At 40.8% G+C, this 10828-nt stretch overlaps 1 protein-coding gene across 1 annotated transcript in view; it reads right to left on the bottom strand.

The window, feature by feature from the left end:
* LOC140928488 (uncharacterized) overlaps positions 1-10722 on the bottom strand; it is a 23721-nt gene extending 12999 nt beyond the window's left edge. Inside the window, exons 1-9 of the mRNA XM_073378241.1 lie at positions 10477-10722; positions 9880-10398; positions 7880-9019; positions 6169-6352; positions 5258-5460; positions 3021-3882; positions 1899-1970; positions 1674-1735; positions 54-104 (exon numbers count right to left, since the gene is read on the bottom strand). Coding sequence (XP_073234342.1) covers positions 54-104; positions 1674-1735; positions 1899-1970; positions 3021-3882; positions 5258-5460; positions 6169-6352; positions 7880-9019; positions 9880-10398; positions 10477-10530 — 3147 coding nt within the window. The 5' untranslated portion in view covers positions 10531-10722. The remainder of the gene's footprint in view (positions 1-53; positions 105-1673; positions 1736-1898; positions 1971-3020; positions 3883-5257; positions 5461-6168; positions 6353-7879; positions 9020-9879; positions 10399-10476) is intronic.
* Positions 10723-10828: the final 106 nt, after the last annotated feature.

Raw genomic sequence — 10828 nt, 5'->3', positions numbered from 1 at the left:
TTGGGACCACAACAATGCCGTGTCAAATCTAAAGAGTTGAGCTGGATACCTACCAGCCATGGGGCAGCCTCCTTCTTGAAAGGCAATGCCATACCTTCTACCTCCTGCAAAAGGAAAGCAAATTATTTTACCGTAAATCCTCTATAAAGCGCCCCACGCCCTTTTACAGAAAGAACTAGACTTTCTCAAAGTCGTTCGCTTGGTTTTCTGGTCTGGTGTGGTATTCAAAGTCGTTCGCTTGGTTTTCTGGTCTGGTGTGGCGCTTCGCGCTCACAGTCGCGCTACGCGCTCAAAAGCTCGACTTGTGAGCAAGTCTAAGAAAGAACTTATCGAGCTCCGTCTGATACCGTATTTATTCGAATAAGCGCCTAACCTAGAATTAGCGCCCACCTCGAATAAGCGCCCATCCTAAAGGCAGAAAAAGTTAATAAGCGCCCAGCCTCGAATAAGTGCCCACCCCCTTCTCCCAATCAAACGCAAATAAGCACTCACCCCCACCTGACCCACTTGAGTGAATAAATTCAAATAAGAGTCTTCCACGAGGACGGAGTTTTCTTCAGAGTATTTTACAGAAACCTTGCTTTGTTACTTCTTCGCGTTTTTTTATTAGCATTTATTGTTTTGTTGCAAAATAAACATACTTCACTTGCTGAAAATGGTGAAAATTTAATACGCGCCCAGCCTCGCTCACCTCGAATAAGCACCCACTCTCAGGGTCCAAAAATTTAATAAGCGCCCAGGGCGGTTAATCGAATAAATACGGTAAGTGCACCTCCTTCCACCTGCCACGTTTACTTTCTCTGCTACTGTATTTTGCTAAATTAAATAAACTCCCTGCCCTCTAGTTAGCTTCTTCACCTCCAGTATTGCCCGATACCCCTCCCTCAATGTTGCTTACCGTAAATCCTCTATTAAGGGGACTTATTTATTTCAAGCCCACTTGAGGGGCGGGGGGGAAGGCTGAATAGATAAGGGGCATATTTGAGAGTGGGACTGACTTAATTTAGAAAAGACGATAGGATCAGTTCTCGATAAAGTACTAGAATACAAAGTGGAAAAGCTTACGTACAAGAAGTTGGAGGTCACACAGCCGAGGATCAAAAACCAAATCCGAACTTCCAGTTGGTGAATAAACCATCCCGGATCAGTCCACACGACGTTGAACAGTCGTGATTGATTAATACAGTCTACCATTTATTAGAAAACAATAACCAGGAAAGGGGAGGGTAGAGGGGCTTAATAGAGGGGGGCTATTAACTCTCTTCCCCTGAAAAGGGGGGCTTATTAAAGAGGAGGGAGCTCAGTAGAGGATTTACGGTGTAAGCCTTGAGAATTCCGATACGTCAAAATACGTTACAAAATTCAAGTACAAATCTCTTCATTCACGGGATATGACAATATAAGTAATCCAGGGCCCAGTTGTACGAAGGCTGATTAGCGTTAACCCCGGGTTAAATTTTAACTCGGGTTTCTTTTTCTTTCGTTTAAAAGCATTTTATCGGACAATTTTCCCTATTCTTTTTAGAGCATCCAATCACCAAATTGCAGATCAAAGGGAATTAAAGTGAGTTTGCTTTGCAAGCTTTTATACCTGTATTCAAATTTCGCACGAACCCTGGGTCTTAACCCCGCTTTGAACAACCCGGCCCGGTTCTATAAGATTTGACTTTTACCTCGTATGAAACAGGCCGATATTTCGCTTGATATCTGCTCAGTTCCACATTAAGTCGATGAACTGCAAAGCAAAAAACAAACAACTGATGATAGCCTGTTTCTGGACGTTACCTGTACCAACATACTTCTTTTGAATGTTAATTACACCAGTGCAAAGCATGACGTTAATCTAGAGAGTTTTAATTATAGACGGCAGTGAAAGAATTAACAAAAAAAGACCCAACCTGTGTCTCGCAGAACCTTTTGCTCTTGATGCAAATCTTTGATTTGTTTTTGTAACACTACTGATGATACACCTATGTAAGAGAGAAAAATGCAGATTTTTCGATCACCATTTCAACTTAGCTAAAGAAACTACAACACAGTAAACCATCGTCAATAAAACTAGCAATTAAGCTAAGTTGGAGTCCAGGAGCATGATTCAATTACAAATGAGGACTGTTAACGACATAAATGTAACAGTACTCGTCTGGTAAGAGTGATTGAGGCGTCGAGAAGGGGAGGTTTGATGAAGTTATTGGCTTCTTGAGCCGCGGGTTCCGCGTGAATTACTGATTGGGGGAGGGGGGCACTCCCTTATTTTGCCTAGATGAGTATGTGCCCCTGAACAAAGTATGTTTTCAGGGTCTTAATTGTGTCTTAAAAAAAGGTATATAGCTGAGCATCATTTGTTAGCTGTGTCTAAAGTGTCTTTTTGGATTGGAATCCTTGAAGAGACTATAGGGGACGGTTGGCAATGAGTGGTCTACATGTGTGTTACCATCAATTTTTTTCCAAAAAGTCTAATTCCATGATGTTAGTTGAAAAATTACTAACTTCTGCATACAAAACGAAAAGTGTTATTTCAACGATAACGAGACCTCAACAAAAAAGACAATCCCCTCATACTCCGCATTGACACTCGCGTCAGTTCGTGCATTCACAAATAAAATTACAAGAAAGAATTGAGGGCTAGGCGTGGTACGTTATTTTCTGCGGGCATGGTAGAGCGAGCGAAATACGCGAGTGCGGGTGAAAATCGACAATTCTCTCTTCCCTCCGCGGGTTACCTTCCTCGCATCGGGTAGCCATTCCCACGCGCGCGTATTTCGCTGTCCACTGTCCCTAAAGAAAAAAAAAGGAACTTCTTGTAGTGTATGTGAACAGCCACGTCGGCAGTCTCTAGCCGGCTCACCTTTTTCATCAACTTAGTCGATGAAATTAATATAAACTTTTCTTTTTGACAAGACATTTATGGAGCTCATGCACAAGAAAATGATATTATTCACCCGTCTGTGGAAGTTTCATCAGCAACATCAGCTAGGCGGCATTAAGAAAACTAAACCCTGACTAGTTAATCAACTCACCAGTTCCTTTCTGAAGAGACAACGACAACTGCTTTAGCGCCTTGTTTTCCTCTTGCAATGAAGTGTTTAGTTCCATTAACGCCGATTTCTCTGATTCCAGTAATTCAATTCGTCCTCTAGAAAGTCGAAAAACCTCATCATCCCTGACAACTTGTACGGCTTCGGTCACTGCTGCGTTGGTTTTGGTTATAACTGTATCAGAGTCAACAGTTCTTTCACGAGTTTTTCGAGACTTTTTGTGAGATTTCTCATGCCTTTTTCTATCCCTCAAGGGACTTTGTGAAGTTCCATCTCTGGAGTTCAAATCGGCATTATTAGGATACAATTGTCTACTCCTTCTTTCATCTCGAAATGAGCTCTCTGTTCTACTTATATAGCTCTCCCCTGTATCAAAATCAGTATACGACACGTGTTGTCTACTTCGCTTGCGTTCTCCTTCAACTTCATCATGATGCGCGCCCGTGCCTCTGTTTTTCTGTCCGTACATCAAATCGTCATCATTCTCATTCGAATATTCGTCAGATATTTTACGCTGTTGTCTTCTTTCTCTCTTGTCTTTCTTCTCCAACCTCTCCTCATCATAACTCAAAGTTCTTAAATTTCCTCGATCGTCTATCCTATTCAATCTTTGTTCATCGTATTTCGGAGGGTTAACTCCACTCTTCTGTTCTCTTGCATCTAACCTCTCTTTGCTGCCCGCACCTGCAGTTTCTCTAGTCACAGAACTTAACTTTTTCCGCCATTGTGCCTCAGCTTCAGCGTGTTTTGTCGTCATCTCTTCAAGTTCTTGCTCCAGTTGTCTGCTCCTCGCCTCTTGTTCCTTAATCCTAGCCTGAAGCATTTCTTGGTTTTGCTCCAACGCCTAATAAACAAAAAGAAAACCAATAACTGACAAAAACCAACTTATAGTAATAACAGTTTATCGGTTGTCTCCATCAAAAAGGCTTTTCAGCCAACTTGACAGGTGTAAATTGAAAAAGCATAATAGCCAATACTAATATGAACTTTATTAAAAATTTAGAAAAAACAACGCATCGAGAAACAGCTTCTTCTCTTCAACCTTTATACATTGCGTGAAGTTGTCTATACCTCCTTGAGATTCTGGAAGATCATTACCCCGTGTGACCCCAGAGGCTTGAAATACAAATGACCGCTAACCAGCAGCTGATCTAGAGAGGCATGTCTTCTTTTTCTTTATTAATAACTGACAATGTCAAAGTATCTAAGTACACAAGTGCTAAATGAATGACCCAGGCGGCCCACCGTGCGTTTTTCCACACCGCAGTGATTAAGGGATTACCGGTCATCTCGCCCCCAAGTCACTTCGCCCCGGTCACTTAGTCCCCTATTCTACAACGAGGAATATTATATTCGAAGCGTGCTTGTTTTGGTTTGACTTAAAGAACGAGGAAATTACATTTGAAGCGCGCTAAATGACTCGAAAATAGGGGGCTAAGTATAAAAAACGGGGCGAAATGACCACTTACTGATTAGGGCGCCCATCGGGTATCCGGGACATAAGGGGTCTGAATTCTACCGAAGGAGGTTTCCACATCGTTGCGCTTACCTCGTACCGTACCCAGGCACTTATATACGTACGGGAACATACATGCAGGGGTAGAGTCTACATTCTATAACTCAAAATGAGGTCGTAGTCGCCTTTTAAGAAGAGAAGCTTATTGAGTATGAACAGAAGCATATATGCTTCTGGTATGAAATTGAAATGGTTAGCTTTCATTTACCTTTGAGTTTGTCACTAAACTTATGACCCTGATTGTTCAAATGTTGGATAGTGCTATCCACTAAATAAATCACTATTTAGCCGATAAGTGTTATGTATTATTTATTGGATAGAAATTTATTCAGTGGATAGCGTTATCCACCCTTTGAACAACTGCGGCAGGAGGGTTACATTGTATTTCACAGGGCAGGCTCAAAGGGAGCGAAAAGGTCAGCGTGCAAAGAAAGTCGTGTCCGATAGCCCGGGACAAGTGGATTTTGCTATTGGGCTAGTGATTTTTGTTCTTAACTTGCCTGATGGGCAGTGCTTTTTTTGGGGAAATTCAAATTACAGAAGGATTGTAATCAATCCTGCTAATCAAAAAGGGTTTTGGGGCCAGTTGAAATGACTTGTGGGGTAGTACATGCTAGCTAGAGCTTGCCTGAATGGCAGGCTGTAAAACTGACTTTGTTAGTACCCTGAAGGTGAACATACATTTCATTCAACAGGAACAAACCTTTCTTTCATGTGTAAAGCTGTTACTCTGCTCCTCAAGCCTTTGCTGTTGAAGCATTTGCAGCCTCTGAAGTTCATTATCCTGACGTCTCTGTTCATTCAGCAGACTAACAATCTGCTGCTCCTGCTGTTTTATCTCAGCCAGATCCTCCCCTGTTGGGTTCAGAAGGCTGACACTTGACTGTAACTCCCTCTGTTGTTCCTCTGAGAATGAGTAAGTGAAGAGAACTTGATAGAAAGGTTACATGTACACAGTAATAAATCAATATATATGACAAAGGAAATACCTCATACATGTTTCTGACTGCACATACTGATTCACTTGTTTTTTTTTTTAATTTCAAAAATTTACAGAGGCTCTGAGCACACCATAAGCAAAGCTTTTGAAGTCGAATCAGATCTGTGAAGAATTAAATAATCTTGACAGGCTGATTAAATTTATACAAAAATTAATACAAAAAAGGAGTCACTGAACTCGTTTTTGAGTTATACATTAATTTTAAGAGCTTAAAACTGAAATCAAGGGTGTTTAAGCAGGTTATACCATTGTATAACTAAGTCAGGGTTTTCATTAAAAGTTCCAGTAGCAGGAGAGAGGTGTAACATCACAGGAGAATAATTATTTTCAAAGATGCTCCACCTCTGAATAAAAAATAGTCATAGGCTACCGAACGTTAGCCAGAGAATTCTGCATAATAAAAGGAGAATACTCCGATCTCTGATACCTAATGAACACCCTGCAAGCAACTTTTAAATGAAAAATAATCAGAAATTTAATTGCAAGATATGAAATGCAAGGCATCGACTTTGGAAAAAAGAAGGAAGGATTCATTTGATCGGTCAATGATAAACGCTTTCAACTGTTGTAAACGCCATTCTACAGTCCAGGGAAATGAAAGTAACAGAGCATACCTAAATGTTTGATCTGATCACATAGCCTTTCTTGCTGTTTAAGTGCTTGCACTTGCTGACTCTGAGATTGTTGTAATTGTTCTTGCTGCCGCTGGAGAAATTCCTGCTGTTGTCGAACAAGCTCCCTCTGAAGTTTTAAGTCGGACTCACTGACAGCTGGTCCTCTTGGTGACAATTCAGCAGACTTACAACAGAACAATTTTTAAAAACATTTTTTTAACACATGCACAGTGTACTGCTAGTGAGAAGTACAGGAAGAAAGAAAGCTGGAATAAGGTTAATAAAGGAATATTGCACTACAGTGGCAGCCATGATCTACAGACTCTTTTTTACAGAAACTTGATTATCAGCTGCTTAATAGGCCACTTGCACTAAGAGGTCACGTGACCAATGCTTCCTTTAAACAATGAGTTGGAATCTTGCTGATGCCAAAATTGACAGAGCACATAAAAATTAGCTTACACCTGAAGTTTGAAAGGAAACGCCTTTAAGGGAGATATTTTATGGCACTTTGATTTTTCAACAAAGTAGTATGATTTGTATTGGCCGCCATGTTGGAGGGCACACTCTTGCCCTCCAATATGGCGGTCAAAACTACTTTTTGCTTTATATATCTTGTTAAACGTTTGATAGTTACGCTCAGATTTGCTGTAAACGTTACCACATCATTTTTTCAACATCCTCCTTGAAGTTTAAGTGGAAAGCTTGTGTTCAGAAAGAAGTAATTCATAATTTTAAAAATAACATTTTGGTTACATGACCAGCAAGGAACTTACTCATTTTAAGAAAATGGTGCGGGTTTGAAAAACTAAATCACTATTACTATATGACCCACTAATCGCTTTTCGAAGGCAAAATCATATAACTTTCATTTTCATGAAAACTATGTCACATGACCTCTTAGTGCAAATGGCCTATAACGCAATCCATTGACAGAGATTGAGAGATGTATGGGAGAAATGTGACAGAATGAAGACGCCCTGTTAAGGTAAAATTCCAACAAACAACTTGGACTTGAAACAGTGACATAGACTAGATGAAATGACAAATAACATAAAGTTACCTGTTAAATACTGACAGGGACATGGCCTACTCATCAAAATCCAAAACGACTGTATTTGAAATTCTGATTAGGGGCATACATGAATGTATCCCCACCCCACACCCCACAGGGCCTCACTGAAGTCCAGCCCAAGGACTAGCAAAATCTGTTTCTATTATTTTAATATTAGGCCCTTCTTAGTTGTTCAAAGAAATAAAAGAGCAGATGGCACTATGAATCCAATTAATAAATCACTATTCGGGAACCAGGCCCCAGTTGTTCATACGTTGGATAGCGCTATCCACCGGATAAATCACTATCCAGGGGTTAAGTGTTAGGAAAACTAATTGTACTATCTACTGGATAGAGATTTGTCCAGTGGATAGCGCTACCCAGCCTTTGAACAACAAAGGCCAGAATGTGTCATCTGCTGGAAAGAGATGGAAAACCATTTTTAACTTTGAGCATCTAGGATGAGAAGTATAGATCTTGTATCAGCATATACTGCTCATGTTTTAATCTACTATACATGAGTGTACATGTAGTTCATTAGTCACCCAGGGTCTTTGCTCAATGGAAGATTGATACAAATTTAATGGTATGATTCTTTACTACTGAAGGAAAATCCTTTACAAGTACATTAATTACTCTTTACTTCAGGTAATTTACCTCATTAAATTCCTGCTGCATTTTTTCCAAAGCCTTGAGTTGTTCTTGTAGCTTCCATTGTTGTCTTATGACCTCCTGCTGTTGCTGCTGCTGAATCCTTTGCTGTTCTAACTGTTCTTGATACAGAGCACGCTGCTGCTCCACCAGTGCCTCCAACTGCCTCTGTCTTTCAGCAAAAGAGGTTTCATTTGCTTGTCTGGCCTCTTCTAATCTTCTCATTAAAACTGGATCAACATGTCCTTGGTCCACTTTGCTTCTTGGCTGAGAAGGACTTGCATCTCTTCTTGCCTTCACTGGGAGATGAGCACTTGACTCAGCTTGTCTATGCCTTTCTTGTTCATTCAGTAGCTGAACAAAAGATGACACTTTGTTAGCCTTTCTTGCCTGTGCCTTAAATCCTGACTGACCACCAACTTTTCCACTCGGTTCCTCTTCATTTGGTAACTGCAGGTGTTCCTGGTGTTCTATGTTATTAAGCCCTGAAAATGTGTGACTAAGATCCAGACTTGCTTCCTCAATCCTTGCCTCAGACCGGGGTATAGTGCTCTCTGTCAAGGTATCATTGAACTGTTCCCTTTCAAATGTCGTCCTTCCATTAAAATCCATAGTATTTTGGGGGACAGCAGGTGACATATAACTATCCTCATCCTCGGAAAGATCACTAAGTGCAAGTTTTTCTGACACTCCCTCAAACCCGAGTCTCTCTACAACTTTCAGAGCTCTCCTCTGCTCATCTGTAAGTCTGCTGTCTGGTACATCTGTGGGTATTGGAGGAAGGGGCTGGCCTGGACCATCCAGCTCATCTTGTGCAGGAGTCCTTCCTTTCTTTCTACTACTGCGTTTAGGAGCCTCAGGGGTTGAATTGCCTAAGTAAGGTGGGATGGGTGGAGGACCTTCCCCATCTTCCTTATCAACTTCTTCAGTGACTTCTTGAATCGTATCAGGTGTTTGCCTCTTCAGGCTGGATTTCTTTGTAGACGTTTTCATCCTATCAACTGCATCCTTTTCATCATGTTTTACTTTTTTGCTTCCTTTCCTGCTACGGCTTCTTGTCTGTGGTCCACTTGTCATGCTCTCTTCATCTTGACTAGTGACATCTGTCAGTTCATCACTACTGCTGTACTCACTCAGTGACTCTCTCTGTTGCATATAAATGAAAATGATCTTAATCAATAACACAGTGTTCTATATGCCATGTCTGACTCGTCCCCAGTCATCTCTTGATATTTATTTTTGTAAGCAGTCATGGAATATTTATAGGAGACTGAGAGATGACTTTGGGGGAAGAGTCAGATACCATGTATAGTGTACAACACATGAGCAGTTGCAAAAACATAATGGCTATCACATATGTAGCATTAAGATGACTGGACTGAATGTCAGACATTAGTAGTTACATAAAATCAAACAATCAAATCACTCCACAACTTTATTAACAGGTCAGAAGGTCTAGCACACCACAAATTAGTGGTGCACTTCACTAATCAGGGTCTAACATTAAGATTTATGCAGCTGGGCCCACCAGTGTCATTTAGATTTAATGTTGACATCTATTTACCATAATATACAGTCTGTACTAAGTAAAAAGCACGCACTTTGTGAAAGCCCTCAGGTTTTGTAAAGTATATATTTTTTTTGGAGAGAGAGGGAGTCAGATTTCAAAAATAAGGAAACTTTGTTGCTCAAACTTCTGGCAGGTTGTTAAGAGGTGTCAACTTACAAAAACTATAATTAGCAAAATGGTCGTCATGATTGCATGAAAACACTTCTACAGGTATAAAAATTAGTGACTGCAGGGCCAGAGGTGAAAGGTGTCACACCTAAATTAGTAGGAATAGAAGGCAAACTAGTGCTACATGTACTGAACATTTTATGAATTAGCTAAATGTAGAGACAGCTTGTGGGAACAACTATTTTCAGATATGACGTCACATGAAGGTACATGTAGCTAATTAAAGGTTGATCAAGGTAAGGATATAAGCATGCTTTACAGGTAATACCTCTTCCTTTTCTTTTTCGTCAGCTTGTTTCGATCCGCTTTTCTTTTTCTTATCCACTCGAGAATATACTGGCTCGACAACTTCACCCTTCTCGTGATCCAAAATATGATAAAAGGGTTGCCGCGCTGAGCTTCCATTCCCTGTTGCTCCTTCCACGTTCAGATCCTCTTTGGCTGCACCAGAGGAACTCTCTCTTCTAGACATTCTGAAGTACTTTGTAGTCTTGTCATAAGATTCTCCATCTCGGACACATTCATACGCACTTTCGTAAACTCGTTCACCATCAGCAGTTTCTGAATTCTCGTCACCTTGATTTGACGGCAGTTCAGCCGGTTGACGTTTAGCCGTTGCTCCCTTCGAAAAATCCCCCAGAACCACCCTTCCGACATTACCTGCTTCACTTATAGCATGAGCGATCGGCGATGGTGTGCGTCTTGGCCATGTCTGAGCTAAATTTGTCGGAGTTCTTGGTACAGCAGCAAAAATGGCACTTGGAATGAGCTGCGACGCGATACGGCTCTGAAAGTATAACATTTAATATTTGACCATCTATTATCACCTCTACTCTAAAAATAAACTAAAGAGTATCTTGTTTACCAAACCAGATGGGCTATCTTTTGATCGCTTTTTTTGTTTCTTGCCAGGCGCCATTTTGAAATTCCAGAGTGTTTACAGCAACAGTGCGCTTGCGCTAGCGTCGTCTATTCAAATTTTGTTGCCATAGAACCGAATGCATTTTTGATTACCCAGCTGATTTTCCTTCTTGTCATCTTTAGTTCCTTTCGCTTTCTTTCTTTACTCATCTCTTCTCTCTTTTATTCATATAGACTATCTGTTAACGTGTTTTTTCCATCCCTCCATTCATTTTTTCATATGGTACCATTTTTTTGGGGGGGGGGGGGGGCTGGGGGGGGGGAAAGGGTTTGGGCCCAGGTTCTTAGCATCCAGC

Source organism: Porites lutea, chromosome 2 (assembly GCF_958299795.1).
Source record: "Porites lutea chromosome 2, jaPorLute2.1, whole genome shotgun sequence".
Classification (NCBI taxonomy): Eukaryota; Metazoa; Cnidaria; class Anthozoa; order Scleractinia; family Poritidae; genus Porites; species Porites lutea.
Note: the sequence above shows the minus strand (reverse complement) of the source record. Positions and strands in the feature narration are given on the sequence as shown.